The following is a 23,278-nucleotide window of genomic DNA, read 5'->3' on the forward strand; positions in this document are numbered from 1 at the left end:
CACGCCTGCACGCTGATAGTGCTCTTTTTTATTTAATTGATCACAATAGTGCTTTGAACCTTTCTCTCAGAGTCTAATTGCCAGGGCAAAGAGGTGGATGGCTCAGTTGGGTTTATTCCCATTTGTCAGCCGGGGCTGAGCTGGGTAGGACAGCTATATTGTCTGCTGGCTCTGGGATTCCCTGCCATGCGGTCACTCTGCTCTTCCGTGCGGGCTGGAAATGCTGCTTTCCTCTGTGAGTCTCTAGGATCCTCTTGTGAATGATTGTGCTGTGCCATGCTGATGGCTCTGACTGGGCAGAAGAGGCACTTCTCACTTCTTTAATTAAGCAGCTGGATGGGTGAGAGGTGGAATAAGGGAGTGCTGCACTCACATTCTGTATCTTGGGTACTTCGTGGCTCTCTTGTGCTCGTTGTGCCTGCTGGTCTCCAGCTGAGAGGGGCAGGATGTCAAGGTGGGGTTTATTTTGATAGGCATTGTCTGGTCAATTTGGGGTCTTCTTGACTGGTAATGCAGCCTCTTAACCTCACCTCTTAAATGAGTTTCCCACCTTGGAAGGGAAACAGGCTCCTACAGCCATTCAGTCCCTGCCACCTTCTCCCCTTCTGGACCCAGGGGAGACAGCAATAAAGTTCCCACTGGTTGCACAGGCCCCTGGGATGGAAAGTGGGCAGGAGAAGCAGACTCCTCTCTGTTCATCTCCTGTTTGTTCTGTTGGACTCTTTCTCTGGTCTGAGCCCAGAGGGACTAAGATCTCAGTTACAGATCCCTGTTTCAGAACAGGACTTGGTCAGGGGCTCCTGAGGGGTAAGGAAACCTGTGTGTGGGTGTGCAGAAGGCAGAGATGGGCTCGGATTTGGGGTTGGCTCATACTGAGGGCCAGGCAAATGGACTGCTCACAGCTGGGTGGCAATTTATTTTGCAGGATGGCAGATGGGGGAGAGCAGGGGGAAGCATATGTGCTTCATACACAGAAAAGGGGTGTCCAAAGAACTGTCCTCATCAGCACAGCTTAAGCCAGGGGTGTTTTCCTGTCCTTAATGATGTCTCCAAGTTCCCCCCTGCTGTGGTTAAGGGGCTTTTGGTGTCCCAGAGATTCACAGGGGCTTTTATGAGGTGACATTTGTGCTGAGCGGGGTTATTACACTTAATTTGGCTGAGGTTTGATTTTGTGGCTGTGTTTTCCAGTCCTGCTTACAGACAAGTAAGGGAGTGGGGTGTGAGGGATTTCCATGCTTTACACTCAAATAGCGTCACTCGTGTTCACAGGATTCAATAGCAGAACAAGAAGATCTGCTCCATACACAGCACAGCCTGTTTTGAAGTTGTATTTTCTCCTGGATCAGTTTCTCTGCTAAGAACGGCTGTGGGGCTGGCTCTGCATGCCTCGGCTGCGGGAACGAGCTACTGCAGTCAGTGAACGGCTTGAGGATACTGGCTTCAAGATATATTGCTGTCAGGATTGCCGTGCACTGCTTTTATCTGTCTTAAGGTGATCGCAGGCAGAGCAGTACATTGCCTAGGTCCTGGGCTCTTCTGATGTGCCTGAGACCTGGAACATTGGAGAGGCCTGGAGCACAAGAGGGAAAACAGAGCCATATTTGTGAGCACTTGGGATTTCGATGTAGTGTCAAGCTTTACCTGGCTGCTCCTCCTGCAGGTTGTCAGTGGGGATAAACAGGGAATTACCTTCTCTGAGCATTGCTCGGCTAAGGGAGCTGCTTGTCAGTAGTCCATCATCTGGGTTAAGGGTTCCTGAGCTAAACCCAGTGTAAAAGTCTGGTGGATTTTGGGTTGAAGAGTTGAATGCCTGTGCTTTAAGCATCCTGTTTTGTGCTTGATACAAACCCCCAGCATTTCAATCAAATGGGCTCTTGCCCATGGAGTGGTTTGGTGTTCTTGGGAGCACTGGGCCATGTTGTAGACACCCGCAGGCTGAAGTGCTGAGCCAGCACTCTGGGAAACATCTTTCACCTCTGCCCAGCCTGGAGGTGGATGGAAAAAATTAGCTCTCCTTCCTCACTGAAGAAGGTGCTTTGCTGGAGGTGCAGGCATGAACGTACCATTTACATCTGAAAAGCTGGAGGCTGAAAAGAACCCAGGGTTATGCCTTACAACTGCAGAGCACGAGTGGCTGAGTAATTACCTGGGAAAGGCATGAGAAGAATGGACAATTGCAGGGCTATCTACCTCCCCTCCTTTGCCCTTCGTGCCCAGGCACTCCCCTCATCCGGCATAGTTGCTCTATCAGGATATCACTTGGGAAAGATTTCTCCCTTTGTAGCACGATGATCCCCCACACACCCATAAGACTGTATTTTTTAATGTCCTCTGCAAACATGAGCTGCTTTATCCTGTTATCAAGGTCTCTTTTTTCCTTATCCTTTTAATGAATTCCTGTAAATAAGATAGGGATCCAGTGCCTGTCATGCCGATTCATTTCATTATCTGCTCCTGCTGGAATTTTATTCTCCCTCTATTTATCGAGTCTCAAGTGTTTCACAAAAGAATATGGCTGTTTAATTAACCTACAAATCAGCCTCTCTGTAAATCAGCTGTGCCTCTCCTTGAAAATGGATTATTGGGCTTCTTGGTTGACACAGCTCCCACTAAGTGCTGTGGTGGCTTGTCGCAGTTGTGTCCTCATAGGTGGGCTGTTGGTGCCTGGTTGGGGCGTGCAGCTGTGGGGTGAAGTGTGTGTGCAGATGGATGTGAGTTAGAAGCAGTACTGTTCTTCTCTCAGCTGATTTTTGTTCAGTATGTGAGTAAATCTTGAGTACCATTAGGAAGTGAGCTGTCATTTGTTCTTGGGGAAAAAGGACAGTTTTTTCTTGCATGCTGCTTGTATGCTTTCCAGGACAACAGGGACCTGGTCCAGAACTGTCTCCAGAGCATGGCTGCTGCACGGGCAACAAATAAACGAGTGTCTCTAATTATACGTCTGTGCAATGCCATAGAGTCTGAAGTGCAAATAATGCTGTGGGGAATGGGGACTGAATCTTGAGGATGAAAAAACTCAGGAGAAGAAAAAGAGTCACAAAATTCAATCACATGATAGAGCTAATTATTTACTCTGTAGGATGAGACTTTTGCTTTATCTTCTGGGAAGCCATTAACATGGGAAGCCAAACTGTGAGATCTGAAATGAATGTTGCATGCCCCCGTGTTTTGGCCTGCCATAGATGATATGTTTTCTGCCTCCAGCTGATGCCAGTACTCATGTCCTGGCACCCATGAGGCAGCTTCATGGCCCCTTCTTTTTCCCTGCAACACACTACTGCATTGCTGAGCAATGCTCTTGGCAATGCCCAGAGTTCCTCAGCTTTAGGGGTAGCTTTAAAATTCTCTGAACTCCATGGATTTTGGTGTATGTAATGAGTGTAATATTTAGATTGCTTAGGATATGGGGGCTCTGCCCAGCTCTGTGGGATGCCTTCCTTTCTGCCTGCATGCAAGTGTTTCCCAAAGCTTGCCAGGATGTTTCTCAGCAGGAAAGATGCTACTCCAGTATTTCTGGCTTGACCTCCTGAGTGCTGAGCTGGGAACAAGAGGCTTGCAGCACTTGGGAGGGCTGGCTGGTGCTTTGATGGGGAAGAACATTTTTCTTGGGGGGGTGTTTGATGCTAGTACATGATCTGGGCACCATTTGTTGCCCAGGAGATATCTGCTCTGTGGGCTATTACACCATGACTTTATTCTCTGGCTTGTGGATAGGTATGGCGAACGAGGAATTCTTGATGTGAAGAAGTGCAGTAGCTCTTTAGGGGGAGATGGGGAAAATGAATGTGCAGGAACAAGCCAGTAGCAGAGCTGTTGCATGGGGAGAGAAGGGAGGGATGCTGACATGGGAAGGAGGATATGGCCTTCATCAGTTCAATTCATACTTTGCAATACTGCCTCCATGTTTCATGAGGAGCTTGTGGTCCCTGCAGGGCTTGCCCTACAGTGCTTCCCTTCCCAAATCCCCCCTATTTTGATGTTTTCATTAGTGGCCTTTATTTTTTTTATTCCTCTGTATCCCATTGTTGTGGCCAGGGCAGAACTGGTGGGCACCTTTGCAAACCTCACGAGTGGAGGGTAGATGGGAAGGGAGACATGACCAGAGGCTGCTGGCAGGGAGGAGCAGTCAGGAGAGCCCTTTGGGCTAGCCTGGTCTCCCAGTATTGGTGGGGCATGCCTGGGGGATTTCCACATCCCAGTGGGGCTTCTCTGGTGCCAGCTGTTTGCAGAGCAATGCCACCACATTTTGCAAGCTAGGAGGAACCTCGTGATTTGCAGCCCAGCTGAGCCGTGGGGCAGGGCAAGGGTAAGGGGCTAAGCCAGTGTGTGGTAGGTAGCCTCTCCCTGGGTGCCTCTTGGGATGCCCACCCTCTGCTTTCACACCGCAGGCAGCAGCTTATTATTCTCTCTCCAGTTGCAGCAGCTCATCTGTCCCCCCTGAGAATCCATTCCTGTATTCTCGCAGCCCTGGGGCTTGTTTTTTCAGAAAAACTCCACCTACCATTGACCTCTCCCAGAAACCAGCTGATGAGTTTTGTTTGCTTTCAGCATAGCTTGACTGAGATTTTTACCTGCTCTTAAGCAATTGGATAGTTAGGGCCTGAACTTTGAGCCCATGGAAATTTTGGGGAGCTACACTGAGCCTCAGCGTCACAGGGCTGCAACCACAGGTTATTTGCATCCTCTGATGCAGTGGAGAAGGACCACCACGTGTGTCTGGGCATTGGATGTAGAAGCTGAGGCTTGAGGTTTTGCAGCTGAGATGGTGCGTAAGTGGTGTGTAAGAACTAATTTTCAGCTTCTAGATTCATTTTTTTTCCCCCTTCTCCCATCATTTCTAACTCTTTTGATGGAGCACCAAACAGGTATCAGGCACCAGCAACACCATCCCTCAGCTCCATGGTGGGCAGATTGTAGCTGGGGCTGCTGCATGCCTCTGTCCCATAGTAAGAGGCTGGGATGCCATGCCCTCAGACACAAAAGTTGCAATCAGTATTTTGGGACAAAGACACTTTTTCCTCATGAAGACATGCTGCCTTAGCACAGCAGGGACAAAGGGCTTGCTGCTGACTCCAGTTCCTGTTGCAGCACAACTCGTCAGTGATGGTCATAAGTGAAGAGAGCCTCAACTTTCTCAGGGAGCAGCGTGTTCCCATGGCCTCCCTGCTGCCTTCTGCCAGTACTCAGGCAGAAAACTCCCTCCTCCTGTTGGGAGGACTGCGTTGCCCCAGGGGCTGCAAAGCCAACAGTGCTATAAAAAGCACCATGCTGATATGCATGTTAATCCCGGCTCTAAGCAGGGGTAAAGCTATTGCTCACCTTCCTAGTATCATCAGACTTGTTTGCCAGCATGAGTGTATCAAGAGGGATGCCGGCTGACTGTAGGTAAGGCACGGAGGCTGTGAAGGCTTGCTTCCGTCTGAGAGGGGAAAAATAAAATACTAAAGCTAGGTAAGGCAGTCTGCACCTCTTTGACAAGTCTGTTTTCTCATCTGACCTGCTTTTTCCTTGCCAAAATAGAGCCCAGACTTCCTGCTCTTTCAAAAAAACCTCCAGATTCTTGAACCTTAGGGCTGAGATGGAGAGACCGTGAGAAAAAGTCATGGTTTGAGGTTGTGCACAGCACCAGTTTCTCACACCTACTGAATACAGTGGAGTGCTGGGAGGACTCAGACTCCAGTCCTTTCTTCCCCCCTGCCAAATTCCTGAACGGTGATGTTAACACATTACTGCACCAGCCTATCTGTGGTAAGGACCCATGGTCCTAGGAGTTCAATTCATCATCTTGTAAGGGATTTGTTTGGATTCTGTCTGCCATCATTAAAACCAATAATAACAAAAAGAAACAGTTGTTCCTGTTGATTGCTTTGTGCCTCTCTAAGTGGCTGTGTGTCACTTATGGTGTCTGAAATCATGGAACATCCCTTGTAGCTTTTTGGACCCACTACTGTCCTGTAAGCAGCAGGAGGGGACAGACGAAGCTCGTGATGAAGGACCAGCTCTGCCTACATCCCTCCTCCAGGGTCTGCTCCTGCCATTTGCCACCAGCTTTCTCAAATGTGCCTTGCTTTGCATGTGGAAGCAGTAAATTAGCATCTTGGGGCTTCCCCTGCCCGATATGCCATGCGGACAGGTCAGTCTTTGCAGGGAATTTAATGAAGGCTAAACCAAGCAGAATTTTATACCTAGCTGCACATCCTTCTCTGGGCAGAAATGGAATGTGCTTTTGTGGAGAAAATCCAAGATCCATTTTAAAAATAGAAGAATTGCTTTTATTTTTGAAAGGGAGATAGGTCTCTGCCATGCTGAATGTGTTTTTCTTCCATTTCTGCTAGATAAAAGTTTCGGCCATACCATATTCTGTTCAGATGCATTGGTGTGTCCTTATCACCCCATGCATGCCGCCTTTACACACCCCCAGGCTCCAGTGGGTGATGGGGATGGGCTCTGTGGCTGCCCCTGGGTGTGAAGCTGCTCTTTTCTGCTGCGCACATCTTGAAGGTGACCTGTGATTTATAAGAGAGATGGGGAGACGACATGGCTGAGACTGTGCAGCTACGTGTGGGGTGGGGAAGCTTGGTATGAGAAAAAGGCTAAGGGTGAAGTATATAGATGCATTTTTTCCTCTCCTTGTTGCCCCCCTTCTTACTCAAACTCTGTAGCCTGGACTCTGAATGGAGCAATGGAGCTGAGGAATTACATGAATGTATGGGAGGGAGAGGCTTGTGCAGTGTCTCTGGCTTCCTTTGACTGACACGCTGCTGTTTCAGAGCTATGATAACTCTCCTGAGGGTAGGCTGAAATAAACTCCAGGCTGTGACATATTAATTTTTAATTTTATTTCTTTTCCCAGTCTCCTTGTATCATATGGCTATCTACACCCCTTTACTTATTCAGTGGGATGAAGATCCTAAGCCATGAAAACCCATCCTTGAGGAAGTGTGACTCTTGGTTGTTGTCTGATACCATGATGGCTGTACCATAGATGCTTTGCCAGCCAATGTTCCCTGGTGTCAGGGAGCCCAGTCTGGTGTTCAGCAGCAGCCTGTTAGCATAGAGTTAATCAGGGGGTCAGGATGCCAGCTGGACTTCTGCTCCATTCCATGTGTCTTCCTGGTTACCTTGGGCAAGACCATGGGCTTAGGGACAGGATTCTGAAGGTGTCATGATAGGTGGAGGTAAACCTGGGTCAGAGAGAGATCTTTGGAAAGGACTATGATGCTGAACTCTGATGCCCAAAACTGGTGCCTGTGATGTGAGGCATTGCCTGGGACACTGCTATGAGCCATGACATTTATGGTTTGCAGGGAGGGAGAGAATCTGAGCCATGGGAGCATGACTGTACATTGCATACAAGTGTCCTCAGCCATGACTTCTGTCATGGCCTGACACCATTGGTCCTGAATGACATGAATGGAGGCATTATCTGGGTATTCCAGCATACTTGACTTAGTCACACAGATCCATTTATAAGAGATTAATATGTGATTAATTTGTTTGCTGAAGGTCAAATAGGTAAAGGAGGTGTTTATTCGTAGGCTTCTGAGGGTATCCTCTTCCATTTTGTGTGACAGGGTGAGCTGCATATCTCCATACCAGTTGTCAGTTGTCAGGGCCCTTTATAAATGTGTGATAAATGCAATATGAAATAAAGCCTGGCAGCTCTGCTCAGCATCAGGATGAACTTGCTGACAGTCCTAGGCCGTATTCTGCACTGATACTGTATCTGGCACTGTGACAAAGCAACACAGGCTATGGTGGATTACATGAAAGAGGAAGGTCCCTTGCATCAGTTTCTGGCATTTCCCTTTCCCCTAATCTCAGCAGAGCAGCCAATGAGATGGCTGCTGTGGGAGGTAGGGCTACTCTTCCCAGTTCTTGTCTAATTCTTGTAGCCCCATTGCTTGCAGGTAATGCTTTCAGTGGTGGTGGATGCTCGTTTTTTTTGCAAGTGATGGGTCAATAACAGCTGTCATGCCAGGGATTGCACGTGGCTCCTCCTAAATCCTGTTCTTGAAACCTTTTTCCTACTGAACCTTGGCTTTGCAGGAGCAACCTACCCCACAGAGGCAGCAACCAAAGTCGACACTGTCCTGGCCTGATACCCCAGTGAGCTCAGGAGACAGGAATATCCAGAGTGCTGGTAGAGGGTTCTTGAGTTTTCTGGCACAGGTCTGCAAAGCCCTAAGCCTCTGCGAGGCATTTGATTTTCATTTCTGGAATTAGCTTTACTGCTGAATGTTGGGTTTGGGCCAGCAAAGTTTCCTTTGAGCTGTCAACCATGCAAAAGACTCCTTGAGTCCATAGAGTTTCCCTTAAACACAGCTCATCTGGTGCCAGAAATTTCACTTGCCTGAATATTATAATCTCCTCAAGTGCTGATGGGGAATCGCCCAAAGGAAACCTGACCTTTCAAGCAATTCTGGCTTGTCTGGAGCTGGTGTTTGTGGCCATGTGGAAGAGCGGAGCCAAAGAAGCAGTGCCTGTAATGCTGTTCTGCAAAAAGAGGTGTTTTGTAGTGTAAACAGAAATAAAAACCGTCCCTTGACTGAGGGTCCAAAGGGAGGTGAAGTCAAGAGCTGGATCTGAAATGGGCAGCTGGCCTCAGAACAGAAGTCGTAAGCATCCCAAATGCCTGGCAAGCTGTGACTCTGTGGCCAAAGGTGCTTTCAGCTCATCTTTAGACCTTCTGGATCTCCTCACCTCCTCAGGAAAAGATAAGCCCCATCCACAAAGTATGTTTGGCTCAACCAAGACCTTCCAAAAGTTATTGTCAGTTATAGGGACTGCGTAAGAGAAATGACCCAGCCCTGTGATAAGGTCTTGCTGGAGCAAGTCTTGCTGCAGCTCCTGTCTGCTAGGACCACAAAGAGATCTCTCTACCTTTTGTCATCCCTTCTCCAGTCCTCTTAAAGTTTGTGTGAGGGGCTGAACTTCCTTTCACATCACATGAAAATCCCTCTATACAGGGATTTTATAAGGGCAAGTGGCTGGATGCAGGACTATAGCATACTGTAGCTCATCTTGCAAGTCTTTAAGCTTCAAGTCTTGCTTTTCATTTCCCTGTCCTGTGATGTGTGAAATGAAGTTGAGAGCTCTTGGTCCCACTGTAGCTATGAGTCTGCTTCTTTCCCAAAGCTCCCTAGCCTGGGACCAATGCTGGCTGGAGTTGAAGGCAGAGATACATGGGATCAGCCTGCAAAGGACTGGGTAATTATTTCTAGAAATGGGAAAGATGGTTGTGAAATATCACTGTGGGCTGAGCATGTTTAGTTACTGAATGTGATTGTGAACAATTAGAGCAAACAGGAGACCATGGCCCCTTCTTAGAAAATGGAACCATTTAGAAATTAAATCTTTCCACCTTTTTGCTTTGAAAGGAAATTTAACAGCTGACCCCCTGCTCACACTTGTGCTTGTCCAAATTGAAATGGCACATTTTGTCTAGGGTCCAACAAACCCCTGTAGCTGACCCAAACACAAAAACAAATGCAAGGCTTAGTTTCTGATTTGCTTGGTTTTTGTTTTGTTTTGTTTGTTTTTCACTAAAGACAAATATTTGTGCTGCTAGGTCAGTCAAAAAGTAATCATTTTTTTCATCTGCTTGTCAGTGTGATTACTGAACCCCAAAGCATCACTTATTAAATCTCACTCCACTACCAGCCTGTTTGAACATGAGAGAAAGCTCAGAATGTGCAAATAAACTGGGTTTATGTGTTTGCTGGAAAGTGCTGGTATTTCTGACGGAAGAGTAAGTGGAGGCTCAGTGGGAGCTTTATCTGCAGCGCTTACTGCTGAGCAGGGGCATGGTGCCCCCAGCGTTGCAGCCCCACCAGGATGCTCAGTGTGTCTGAGCCACATCCCAGCACAGCGCCGGGCAACCTGGAAGCAGGATTGCTCTGTGGCAAAGGGAGCTGGGAAAGTTATTTCCCTGCTTTTGCAGAAAAATTCTTCTCCCCAAAACAGTCGCCCCTGGCTCTGTCCTCAGCCTGTTCGAAGGATGCAGGGACAGAATAGCGAGCCGGTGAGGTCATGGGGAGAGAGTTAGTCACATCCAACTGGGAAAGGGAGAGGGCTGCCAACCAACGTTGCTCTCACAGTGTGGAAAGCTCATGTGCTTCAGAGGAGACCCCCCTCCAAGCTCCCCCAGGCACCCTAGCCAAGCTGGGAGGGTTGATGCAGCAATGCCTCTGAAGCAGCTTCCCAAGAAAGCTGAAGGAGGGGTGAAGGATTTTACTTGAAATCTAACTTATTCTGACATAAACATGGACCTTCCTTCTTGTAACTGGGGCGACATGGGAGAGAGGGGGTTAAGAGCGTTTCTGAATTCGAGACTATCTGGAGTTGTCCCACGAGGGAGGGAGATCATGGCAGAGTTTAATGAATGACTTCATTTATATATTAAAAAAACCCAAACCAACAACACGGTGGCTTCCTGCCAGGCACAGAGACAAGGGTTTCTATGGGAACCTGAGAAAAAATAATAAATAGGGAGTGTGGGATGAGTCGGAAAAGGAGGAGGGGAGTCCAGGCTCTGTTCTGGGTCCACTTTGTTCCCCCTGAGGGAAGGTGGCAAGGGGTGACGATGGGGTAAAAGGGGAAAGAGCTAAATTTGCTGCTTGAAAGAAGACCCCACCCAAAATAAAGCAGGCAGTAACTACATGGCAGTGGAGCATTCTCTTGGCCTAGTCCTGGGATCTGCTTTGTTCCCTGCTCCATCATGGGTGCAGCAAGGATCTTCAATTTTTCCTTATCAGGCTCCACATTCTGGCTCTGTTGCCTTGGGGCAGGTGGGAGTTCAAGAGGGCAGTGATTTAGGGTCATCACCAGCTTCCTGGTAATGTGATAGTGGGACCACTGTGCTAAGGGATGCTACTGAGGCTAAGGTCGACAGTCCTGCTGGCACTGCGGAGTGAAAATAGGCTCCAAGGGAGTCTGCCTGGAAACAAGGTTCACAGTGTAATTAGAAGGGTGAAATTTTTCCTGAACAAAATGTATCAATTAATCCCAATGGGCTTTTCCCCCCCCCCCCTGTTGCTGGTAGAGGGAGGTATCTGTCCCGAACTTCAAATGAAAACAGCATTTTAGTGAGGCCCTTAGTGAAGTGAGGCCCTTTCACATGGTTTGTAGTCTAGGCCGTGGGCAAAGCTGGGCAGGCTGGCAGAGTGCACTTCTGTAGTCAGCTGAAACCTGCTGTTCATTCAGTTAAACTAGGATGAAAGACATATCAACTAAGGCATTTCAGTGGGGTTTTTCCCATTTTCCTTACCACAAGCTTATTGCCCTGATCTGAACTATGTTGCACTATATCTCCTATTGAGCAAGTTCATCCTATGGGGACTGCAGTCTTCAGGGCATGCTTGAGGAGGGGAAGTTCGGGTTGGGCTGGATCCTGCTGCTAGTAGAAGATTGCATACCCAACTCCCATGTGTGTGCCTGGCTCAGGAGCATTTCTGTAAATAGGCTTGCAAATGCCAGGGGAAACAGCCTTCGTGGTCTCTTTTGGACCTGGCTGAGCCAGGAGTGAGTGGGGTGAGCAAGCATCTGTCCCAGCATCAGCCCAGGTACCACAGGTCAGACTTGCCCAGCTGCAGCTGCCGTCACAGGCCCTTTGGGTGAGTGGTGACCACCCCATGGCAGTGTGTCCCTTTCTGCCTGCATCTCCTCTGGTGCTGCCAGTGGTGGAGCAGGAGCCAGTCCCCTGTGGGGAGTGACTGGACTGGTGTTATCACCAGAGGAGGAATGTGGCATCCACCTTATCATTTCCTTGGGGATATAAGAGGCCATTATTATCCAGCAGCTGATATGTCTGGGAGAAGCCGGGGCAGGTTTCCTCCTCAGTAGGGGTGAAAGGAAGCTAGGCAGGGCAGAGCAGGACATAGCTGCTGCTCTCTGCCACTGTTCCCTTGGCTCCTGATCAGGCAGGAGCAGTTCAGCTGCCTAAGGAAACTGACTTCCAGGGTGTTGATTGTGCCTGCCTTGAGACAGAGCTTGAGATGAGAATGTTAGATACCTTGCAGCCCTGCAAGACCCTTTACAAATCCTTCTTGGGGTACAAAACTGTTTTTGCAGGAAATAGTGCTTCCCAGTGGTCTTCTGGCCTGCATGAAGGTGGCTGGTCTGGGAGGAAGGGGATATGCACCACTTATTCCTTGGAGAGACTTACAGGCTTTTCTGCACTCCTCTCCCACTCCATGTGTCCCACCTTATCCTTGCACATCAATCAGTCGCACTGCGGAGCTATGCCAATGGAGGTGCGGATGCCACTTTGAGGACCACCGCTTACGGTGGGAGCGCTCCTCTGCAGCAGCCTCCTGTTTGCTGGGGGGAGCCCAGACACCTCAGAGGATTATTACCAGGTTTCACAGGCACTGCCTGATGGCATTAAAGATGAGTTTTTCCTCTGTCTTGGCAGGCTGACAGCACAGTGGAGTGTGGAAGATGAGGAGGAGGCAGCAAGAGAGCGGCGGCGGCGGGAGCGGGAGAAGCAGCTGAGATCCCAGGCAGAAGAGGGCTTGAATGGCACTGTCTCCTCTGAGAGTGCAGGTCCAGCACAGGAAAACCAGTAAGAAATACCTGTAGATAGCTCATTCAGCAACACACTTTCTCCTTGCAGCAAACCCCTCCTGCATCCATGGCACGTGTGTCTCTGTTGTTTGGGGTGGTTTGGGGAGATGGGGAAGTTCTCTAAAAGGTTTGGGTTGAGGGATCTAGTCCACACTAACAAACAGTGTGTTTTCTTTTTTGGGCAGAAAAATACAGAAGCCATGCTTTGCTTTTTTTTTTTTTTTTTCCCCCCCTGGAGGCTGGGTAATCTACTGTCCTGAGAGCTTACACTGGGACAACTTGGGCAAGGCTGAGCTCTGGCAAGGAGTCCTCATTGCCAATGATTTCAGCGCCTAGTTAAATTTCAGTGAAAGTAATGAAGGTTCCTGATATATGCAAATATGGACACGTGCAAAGATGGACACATGCCTGAGGATGTGATGCACAGCCATGGGCAGCTCATGGTGCTGGTACCCGAGCAAGTGATTACCTGTCCTGGATGGGCTCCCCACTCCTCTTGGAGGATGCTGCCCTGACACTAGTGAGCATGAAGCTGCCCCTGAGCTGGTGCTGTTCACAGCTCCAAGGGTTAAAATTAACTTCTTGCTTTAATGGGACGGGTCCTAAAGGGAAGTAGCTCAGGTGTCATTGTGCTGAGCTATATACTGTCAAAGAGGAAACACCTGGAGAAGGGATAGGATGACATCACCAGCATCTCATCATGGCATGCTACTGCAGCCTCTGCATGTCCATGGTTCAGCAGCCCAGATGCTATGGCAGCACTGGGGCTAAGCATAAAAACCAGTCTGCACTCTAAGATGCCAAACTTTTGTCTCAAAGACCTCAGTCTTTCCACTATTTATGTGTTCAACTTATTTCTAAATATGTTGAACACAGTGGAAAAGGGATGGAAGTATTTCAGGTTATAGTCAGAGAGAAGCAACAGCTTCATTTTACTGGAGAAATAGCAAAAACTATTTATAAAAATCTATTCTTTTTCCATTGAAAGATCTTTTTTGTTCCTCAGATACTTTAAAAATTATGCAGGACTTTTTTTTGGTTTTTAGTCTGAAAGCACTGCAAAGCACCTTCACAGTCTTTTGTGGAGATACATACTGTGATATTCTGCAAACAGAGGCACTGCAGTCTGCTCTAAAAACAAAAAGAAGATCTGGAAAGTAATAGTAATCATTAGCTTTTCCAAAGTCCCTTTCACGTGGGGGCTGGGAGATGCTGTGAGCAGCGTCAGGCCCAGAGCAGTGTGCAGTAGCCCCAGTAACCCTGCTTGCAGGCTCCAGTCCCATTGGCGTGGGCACAGACCATTGGCATTGCCCAAATTTAACTAAGCAGGCAATGACAAGAAAAACTTGTAAAATGAAGGGTTTTGATTTCTGCTCCACGATGCTTAAGCTTGCTGGGCCAGGCTCAACCAGAATAATGTTTCGTCTTCTCTGACCATTCCCTGGTTTTGTTTACAGCTGCTGACAGCTGCCTGGGCTTGCTCATGTAGCTGGGGTCAGCCCTGGCTATTAACCTTCTGAAAAGCTTCCTTTTCTCTTGTGTAAATACTGGCCCCTCCTTCTCTTGGCTCTTCCTATGCTGGGACTTAGCCCTATCCATGTCACTCCTGTAAGTTCAAACCCACCCTTTGCTTTTCCTTGCACCAAAGGGACAGAGTGAACCTTCTGTCCTCCCTTCTCCCCACTCAGGAAAACCAGAAGAAGCCTGCAAAACGGCACGTTTGAGGGAAAGACAGGCATGTCATTGGGAGCCAGAGGCATGGGCATCTGCTAGAGTGGTGATGATGGGGCTGAGCTGGCTTGATGCTTCTTCTGAGGCTGTGTTTGCAGAGGGCCTCAAGGAAGCAAGCAGTTTTCTAGCAGCATTAAAACAGTCTCCCTTCCTTACTGGGAGTTTTTCTGATAGACCAGACACACTATTGTGTCCAGGGCCACAAATGCTGGAATGATTCTGCCTTGGGCACCATCAGCACTGCAGCTTGCCTGAAAGCCTGACCAGGGACTCAGCAGTTTTGTAATCCTGTCCTGATTCCACATCATTTTTCCTGAGTGTTACCCTGGGACATCCTCTAGCTACCACTACATACAGAGCAGAAAATAACCAAGCCCACACTGCAGTGTACTAGACCTATGCAGCATCATTGCTTGGTACTCCAAGAGGATGCTGCTGAGGCATGGCAGGAGCTGGGCTGTGCTCAGTCTTATGTCTTGAGCAGCTGTTTTCATTGTGCTCTCCCTGGTGAACCTGGTGAGAACATATATTTTTTCTAAACCCTTGGCTCCTGCAGTCAGTTCAGTACAAGACTCCCAGATCTGAGAGAATTATTCCATATGTCAAGCTGGTGGGGTCATGGAGGAGGCTGTGCATCTCCTGGCATCTCCTTAGAGCTCAGAAAGGCAAAAAGACTCACCCACATTTACTACATATTTTGAACCTCTGCGTTCTACATGAATCTGAGAGTTCCACATCCTAATTCCAATTCCCAGGCAATGTGACCACCCTGAGTCCCAAAAGCCACCTTCTCAGGCTGATGCTTGCAATGTGGTTTCCCACCCAAGACCGGTTACCAGGAGGTGAATCTTCTTGGAAACACAAGGAAAGAAGTAGGAAAAACCCCACAGTCCTTATCCACATCTAGCCCACGTGTGGTGCTGGCAGCTGTGCGCTCCAGGAGGGCTGTGACCCTGCACAGCAGCAGAGTATTCACAGACGGGGAGCTGGAGTCATGCAAGTGCATGTGACCGGCATAAAGCTGTATGGGAATGTGAGGATCCAATATCCTAATCTTTGGATCTTCATGCTTTCTTGTTCTGGCAAGCTGTTCAGACCAGCTCCAGCTGATGTCTTTTCTAGGGGGCTGCATGCACGCGTAGGATGAGCAATGGCTGAGTTTGAAACACCTCTGGTCCAAACAAGCTAGGGCCAGCTTCAGTGCAGAGGAAAGCAGTGGACTTTTTGGGTTTTGTGTGCTGCTTGTTTTTTCCTTGCCTCTATGTGGTCCTAGAGACAAGCAGGCAGTGGGGTGCTCCTGCTGGAGGTGCGAAACTGCTGCTTCTTCCTCCCCATTGTGCAGTAATACCTCGAGAGACTGCCATTGTACAAGGGTGCTCCTAAGCATGTGGCAAAGGCGTCTTTCCCGTAACAGAGGATAAGGCTTCAAATGGGATTTGGGAGCAGCCAGAGAAGATGGAATAACTGGAAGGAGAGAAGGACAGTGTCAGGCTGTGGCACTTTCAGCCTAGGTTTAGGCCTTTTTGCATGCCTCTCATCCTAATTTTCCTTCTTGCTGTGTTTCAGCTATGACTTTAAGCCATCTGGGACATCGGAGCTGGAGGAAGATGAGGGGTTCAGTGACTGGTCCCAGAAGCTTGAGCAGCGCAAGCAGAGGTAGGTAGGACACAGATGAACTAAGGGGAGGGGTACCAATGTGTCCAGTTAAAGGAAAGTTCCCGAGGAGGGGTGACCAAACCCATGTCAAGTCTAGCATATTGTAAGGATGAGGCCAGAGGCTGGAAAATCAGGAGGACAGACCAGGCACCACACTGCTGGGACAGATGCACTCTGCCTGCCATTTAAGCTAGCAGGGCAGAATGGCCCAGGGATGGCCTCTGGATGTGGGGATGTTTGGATTGAGCTTTGCACTCCAAGCAATGGCAGCCTGCCAGAATGCCTGGGTTTGGAGGAGTGACAACAGTGGATTTAAGCCACCTGAGCTGCTGCAGGGGCTGAAACGACCTCTAACATAATCCAGGCTAGTCTAAAAAGCTGTTCTAAGTTATTGCTGCTTCCTGGCTCATGTCAGCATAGTGGGTGTTATGGTCCCAGCCCACTTTGTGCTTGACTTCTCTTTGAGCAGGGAAAAACAAGAAGCAAGCAAAGAGCCCTGAGAAGTGCTTGTATCCCAGCTGCGTAGTCCCCATCTCCCATCACTACCCGCTTGTTTAACTGATCCAAATTCCTGTCTTAAGCACTTCCCTTGGACACCATCTACCTGCACATGAACACTGTGACTCAGCTCTCTTGGCAGCTTGATTTTGTAGGGAATTTTTGACATAGCCTTTACCCTAAAGAATTCTGTCCCAGAGAGATGGTGGATGCCTCATCCCTGGAAACATTCAAGGTCAGATTGGACTGGGCGCTGAGCAACCTAATTAAAGATGTCCCTGCTTACTGCAGAGGAGTTGGACTAGATGACCTTTAAAGGTCCCTTCCAACCCAAACTATTCTATGATTCTGTGACTGAAAAAATGTTAAAGATTAATATTTACAGCTTAACAAATAAATAGAGCTCACAGTTTTTTTACTTTTTCCCCCAAATGTCGTTGCTAAACCGCTCTGCAAGCTGTACCTTTGCAGCCCTGACCCCACAAGCATTGCTGAAGCTCTTTGCCTCCAAGGAGCAGCATTGATTATAACATCTATGGGGGCAATTAGGAATCATCTGCTTTTCAGCATACTGCCACTTTTTCCAGCCCCCCTTGCAAAGTGCTTATCTGGAGAGCAAGGCTACTGCTATTCCCTCCTTGGCCTTTGAAAGAGAATTAGCTGGGAATAGCCATATCTTCTTCAAAAATTTCTCCTTGAGTTTTTACGAGATGTTTGTGTTTATTCTGTAGCGGGATGGGAAGGTGCTGAGCAGGGGGAGTGGTATTCATGGCAGGTGAAGCCCATCAGCAGGAGGTGGTACTTTAAAAGCAAGGGTTGGAGCTGAAATGGTATTTGGCTAAAGGCTGGCTGGGAGAGGCAGCTGAAAGGGTTCAGACACTGTGGGCTTGCTGGGAGCAGGCTTTTTGCAAAGTCTGTGTTTGGTTTCTAGTGGGTGGCTGTGCCTTATCAAGTCCTTTCAGCAGCTTTGCCCTTGCTGACCTGCCTTATCTAAAGGACAAGCTTGGAGTGTGGTGTGAGCACAGGTAGGCTGTGTCTGGCTGTGATGCTCTGTGCTGGGACAAGCAGTGACGTGGTCTGGGTTTCCCAACTCCCCTCTCTCCTGCTTAATTGGAATTGGAACAAACCCTGGATTTTCATGTGACAGATGTTTTAGTGGTGGCTGTGAATGAGTGGATGGAGACAGCTGCTCTCTGTTGGATGGAGCTAAACCAGCTCCTGCATCCCCTGAGGGCCTGGGTGCTAAGGCATATTGTCTTTTTGGTTCTGGTTCTCTGTTGTGTAATGGGAGATACACGCTAGTGGCTACATGCAAGAAGGTGTAGCTGTGCTAGCCAAGCTGCCTCCTATACAAAATTGTTGTGGTGCAAAAGGCGTTCTATAGACTGTATTGTGTCTAATAGCCTTAATTTTTAATATGAGCATGCACTTGAACTGGAGGCATTGCTGTCATCCTGGTGAAGAGCTGCTATTTTCCTGGGCCTTTAGAGCCTGGTGACTTCTTATCCTCCCACTAACAGCCAACCAAGCCAACATATGCATCATCTTTTTCCCCATGTGGTCATTGTGGAGGGCTGGATGGTGGCTGACCTGGGAGCTGCCTTCCCAGCAGTAGAGAGGTGGGTGGAAAGGCCTTGCTTGAACTTGTTTTTGTGTTTTGGTATTGGCTGGTGAGGTAGAAGTGGTGAGTCATCCTTGCCCTTTGGCAGCTGACTGCTAGTCAGCTCTCTAGTCTTGCTCTCCCAAGCCAAGTGTTCTTCCAAGAAATGGATTGATGGAGAAAACTTGCCCCAGCCAGAGGACAGCGAGATGGCAATAACATCTTGGTGCATGGCTGTGAGCAGGGGAGAGTTCTGGGGTTCTGTATTCACACTGTTCCTGTGCCCCAAGGCATGGGCTATTCTGCTTTTGCAAAGCTGATGGCATAAACATACTCCTGGGTCTCCCTCTTGCACCTTTGGAGACCTGAAGGAGTTCTGTTGTACAAACCCCACTGTTTTTTTAAACTCTTAAATGAAAGGATGAACCCATCTGCTTTGGAACTTTTTTGTTTTGCTGGGCTATGAGATAAGTGATGTGAGTACAGGTATAACTTATTCTAGTGGGCAAAACTGAGGCTTGGGTTTAGGTGTAGGTATAGCATTGCTTGTGAAGCACTGTGCCTTGCAAACAAAAAGCCTCCAGGTCAGTGGCTGTGCAGCCTTGCCCTGCAGTTTAGTTTCAGCTAGAGAAGAGGGGAATCTTGAGAAGCATGTTCATATGTTGGTTGGGTCCTCTTTCAGCAAGAGACTCTGTTAACATGGAAGATGAGTTTGGCAGGGAAAGGCTGTATTTGGTGCCCTACATTGAATTGATGCTGGGAACTGTGGGAAGAGTATCAGATCTGTGTCCATGTGCCAGGCATGCAGGTTTACCTGCGATTTTAACTGTAGCCAAGCATGGAACTGAGCCAGCACCACATCATGGTGGCAGTGGCCTCTCAACCAGGGGTCTGAGCAGAGGGTAGCGGTCTGCTTTCCTGTGGGTCTTGCCTGTCCAGATGCTGGTGGTGTGCAGATACCTTTAACTATGCCACAACTGTTAGTTGAGCTGAGTCTTGGACATTTGAAGTGTGGGAGTGTGACATGACTGCTGTTACATCTAGGTGACTGGAACTGGCTGTGAGCCCTGGTATAGAATACTCCACAAGTTGTAAGCTTGGGGAAGTGATAAAGTTAGAATTCTAGAGGTCTGAGGTACCTGATGGTGTCTGTAGGTCCATAGTTATGTGTCTTTATTCTTTGATCTCTCCCCCACCTCTAGGTCTCCACAACAGTCTTATGAAGAAGAGGAGAGTGGTGTAAGGGAAGCTGAAGTCAAACTGGAGCAGATACAGCTGGATCGGGAAAGCCCAGAGGAGATCCGGGAGGAGAATATGGTTATCAGAGAGGAAGAGAGGTTGTGCCAGGAGGAAGAACAGGCCCAAGAGCAGGAGGAAGGGGAGCAAGTGAAGCAAGAGGTGGGATCAGAAGGAGGTGACTTTCTTCTTTCCAGAGGACTGGTGGGAGAGCTGGTGCCAGGGACCGCTTTCCCAGGTTTTAGCTCACCATTGCTGCTTATACTGCTGGATGTGGAGCCTGTGTAGACATTAGACATGATTTCATGGCATAACCTGGGGCTGGTGCCATTCTTGTCTATGTGCTTTCTTGGGATCACTGCAGGCAGCCTCTGCCCTTTTGTAAGGGTGGTGTGTATGTTCCCAGAGTTTGTGGTGGTTTTGCCATGTCCCTGTACTACTGAGGAGGAAAGTGCTACTTTTCCTGTGATTTTTGTGGGCAGTAAATAGCTTTACTGGAGAACTCACATCTAAATTGTACTGCTTGATTTTCTTTACCTAGCCTTTGTCACACCTTTGTAGCACTTTGGCTTGATAGATCTCTTAAGTCTTGCTCCCAGCTGAGGATTTCTTTCCTTGCTCTGATAATTCCTGATTAAGGAGAGAGATTGAGAGAGAGGGGTAAGGCTGGAACTTGAGTGATGTGCAAGTCCATTAGAATGACTGAGCTTCAAATGTCATTTGTTGTAAATGGATTTTAACTGTCTGAGGCTAGTATGATTTTTTCATTTGAACTGTGTGTGACTTTCCAGCCCTTCATTCTAAAGGCAGCTTCTCTCTCTCTCTCTGTCTCCTTGTGGTCTCTGTCAAATTCATGCTTTTCTATCCGAGTTGGGTAAGAAACTTGGGAACCTTGAATTTGCAAAATTTCTGATTTCTGCCCTCTCTTCCAAATGACACATGAGCTTCTTCCTGAATGTTTCCAAATTAGATGATGTGAACTCAAAGCATTTGAACTTTTGTGTTTGTTTAGTGTAAAGCAGGAAGCCTGGGAGACAAGAAAAGTTACTGTTGTTGCATAATAAGCAGTTTGACCAGTTTGCTTCCTGGCTTATTAATTTTCTGCACTCAGGAAAAGAAGAGAAGAAGAAATCAGGAGGAAGAAATGCCAGAGAAACGCCAGAAGGCCCCAAGTCTTACCAGCTTGGAAGAGGAGGAGCTGTGCTCTGAACATGCTGCAGTGTGCTCCATGAAGGTCTGTGTTCCTGAGGCCCCTCTAGAGGCATGCAAATATTGTAATAAAGGGTGTATGGCAATGTGGGATGTGAATCCTGTTATCTGTCCTGCTACAGGCTGGGACTAACCACTTGAGCAGTCTACCTCATCTTCTGTGATTGTCCACCTCCTCTCCTACTTTGCCTGTTTGAGCTGTTGGAGGCTGTAACAGTCTCTGTGTTTGGCAGTCACTGTGAGAGTCTGAAGTTCATTGAGGACTCCAGAGAATATTGTAATAATGAGAAAGATGTCTATGCTTTCAACTTGTGAAGTTGGTTGAAGACTATACAAGGGCTTAATCAGAAAATGAAATTAAAAAAAACCAAACAACAAAAAAACCACCAACCCAAAAGCCTCAATAACTGAAACACTAGCATTCCTCTATTGTACTTAGACTAAAATATATGACTTAAGTTGTTTAAACAAGCTGTAATTCCTGATCTCTGAGGCATCATGTCCTTCCCAATCACGTTTGCTGTCTGCATTGATGCTCTTGTGAAACTTCTGTTATTAGCACCACCTGATTTGCGACTTGTGTCTTACATTGCATTTACTATGAATCTTCAGTTCTATGTGTATGCTTTTAAATACAGTTGTGGTAGTTTTAGCTTTAGTTTCAACCAGGCTTCAATTTAGCAGGCCCAAAGGATGTGGCATAGATTAGAAGGGACAAGCATCACCTGACTTAAGCAACCAAAGAAGTATTTCATATCATCTGACATCATCAAAAAAGTGTCAAGAGGTAGAAAAAGAGAGAGAGGAGGAGCTTCTGTCTCTTTTGGTCTTTGCCTTAGTCCCAGAAAGACACACTATGCTGTCCCAGGAGGGATGGGAGGCCCAGGCCCAGCACTGGCTTACCACCATGTTATCTTAGGGAAGTAAAATGTTTGTTCTTAGTCTTTCTCTCTGCTTGGGTCTGTCTCTGGGGAACTGAGTTCTCTAGAGTGAGTTCTAGTTAGAATGGTGGCATTTGTGTTCAGTGGAGAGTGGGGAGTTATTTCTTGTCATTTCTAACTTGTGTAAGTGTATTATATTGTAGTTTTAATTTTCTCTTTTCTGTATAAATATATATAGTTAGTTTAAGTTTAAACGATTTTCTAGATCATTTTTCCTTTCTCCCTTTTCTCAGCTGGAGGGAGGGAGGCTTTGACTCTGCATTGGGCAGTTGGCATTTTGCCAGCTCAACCCAAGACAACAGTACATACAGATAAGTGATTCTGTACTTGAGTGTTCTTTTGTCTTTGTAAGCCCTGAGTTTTCTGATTGTAGCAGTGAGGGAAGTGGTGAGGAGCCTGTGTAGCCTATTAATATGCTGTTGGTATTATCATTCTTTTTTTTTTTCATTTAGTTCTATGCTATTTGCTGCTTGCTTAGTCAACACTTCCTGACTGGGGATGATTGTATGAGCACTTTCTTTTGCATCAGGCGATATATTGCAAGAGGAAGGTTTCATCATCTGCAACCATCAGATTCTTGCTTTTCATGGAGAAACCTTTTTTATAGTGAAAAGAGGGGAGACAGGGTGGCTTTGAATGCAGGCTGTGTGAGGCTTGAAAAGTGGGGTGGGGGGTGGCCAGAGCGTGTTCCTGGAATGGGAATTGTAGGGAAATGTGGGTAACACTTCAGCAACTTTTATGAAACTTTTGTCATTACAACCCCAAAACACACATAACTTCTTGACCTCAGCTTAACTGGTGCTGCTAGGATTAGCCCAGGGAAAGGTTTTCAGAAATACAGTCTCTGTGTTTTATAATGATGTCAGAGTTTGCCCATATGCCAAGCTGGATGTAGAGCTGTTAAGAAAAAATCTGAACTTGGAATCTTTCAAAGGAAGGATGATCTTTACACCCCAGCTAGCAGGGTGTTTTGTGAACACTAAGAACAAAAAGCATTGACCACCAAGAAGGTGTTTTGGCATAGGAAGTTCAGCAGAAACCCTGCTTTTAGTGGAAAGACAAAAGCATCTGCAGTCAGCAGTGTGTTCCCCTGCCACCTGTGGCTGATGGAGGCCAGGTATACATCTGGGGGGCTGCCCAGAGAGGTTGGTGGATTCACCATCCCTAGAGATTTTTAAACGCAGATTGGACGTGGCGCTGAGTGCCATGATCTAGTAAATGGACTAGAGTTGGACCAAGGGTTGGACTTGATGATCTCGGAGGTCTTTTCCAACCCAATCGATTCTATGATTCTATGATGTTGTGTTGCAATATAATGGGGTGTCCAGGGGTCAGGGGGCACAGTATGTGGCCTGAGGGCTGAAACAGGCATATGGTGGCAAGGGGGAAGCCTTGTACCTGTCCTGTTTTGTCCCAGGCTGCTTGTGAGCCCTGAGTTTTGAGGTTGGCTGAGTGAGCAATTGTGGTTTCTTCTGGCCTTCACAAAGTGCTTTAGACCAAAGAACTGGCCCATTCTCACTGCCAGGAATTGCCATACAGGGCAGAGGGAGATGGTCTCCAAATGGCATAGCAAAAGTTTGTTCCTGTCTAGACTGTCATGCTGAGATATACTGTCACCTACAGCTTTTTCTAGGCCCCTCTGTGTTTAACCTGATGGTCATTTTACAACCTTTCCGAAGCACCTTGTGGGTGGTTTGTACCTGCACACTATCTCTCAGGAAGGGTTGGCAAGGCTTTTTCCTGTTGATATGGTACTTGCAGTTAAGAAGCAGAGACATAGGCAGGGATCTACCAGATGGCCCTTTCAGGTTACTGTTATTCACCATGAGGTACAGCCTGC

General features: G+C 47.7%; 1 protein-coding gene across 2 annotated transcripts in view; it reads left to right on the plus strand.

Annotated features, from left to right (window-relative positions):
* The window catches only part of LSP1 (lymphocyte specific protein 1), a 50,137-nt gene that overhangs the window by 11,998 nt on the left and 14,861 nt on the right, over window positions 1-23,278 (plus strand). For both annotated transcript variants that reach the window (XM_071558802.1, XM_071558803.1), the window contains exons 2-5: window positions 12,416-12,565; window positions 15,865-15,954; window positions 19,255-19,450; window positions 20,400-20,522. In XM_071558802.1, coding sequence (XP_071414903.1) covers window positions 12,416-12,565; window positions 15,865-15,954; window positions 19,255-19,450; window positions 20,400-20,522 — 559 coding nt within the window. The remainder of the gene's footprint in view (window positions 1-12,415; window positions 12,566-15,864; window positions 15,955-19,254; window positions 19,451-20,399; window positions 20,523-23,278) is intronic.

The sequence above is a fragment of the Pithys albifrons genome, chromosome 6 (genome assembly GCF_047495875.1).
Source record: "Pithys albifrons albifrons isolate INPA30051 chromosome 6, PitAlb_v1, whole genome shotgun sequence".
NCBI classification, from domain to species: Eukaryota; Metazoa; Chordata; class Aves; order Passeriformes; family Thamnophilidae; genus Pithys; species Pithys albifrons.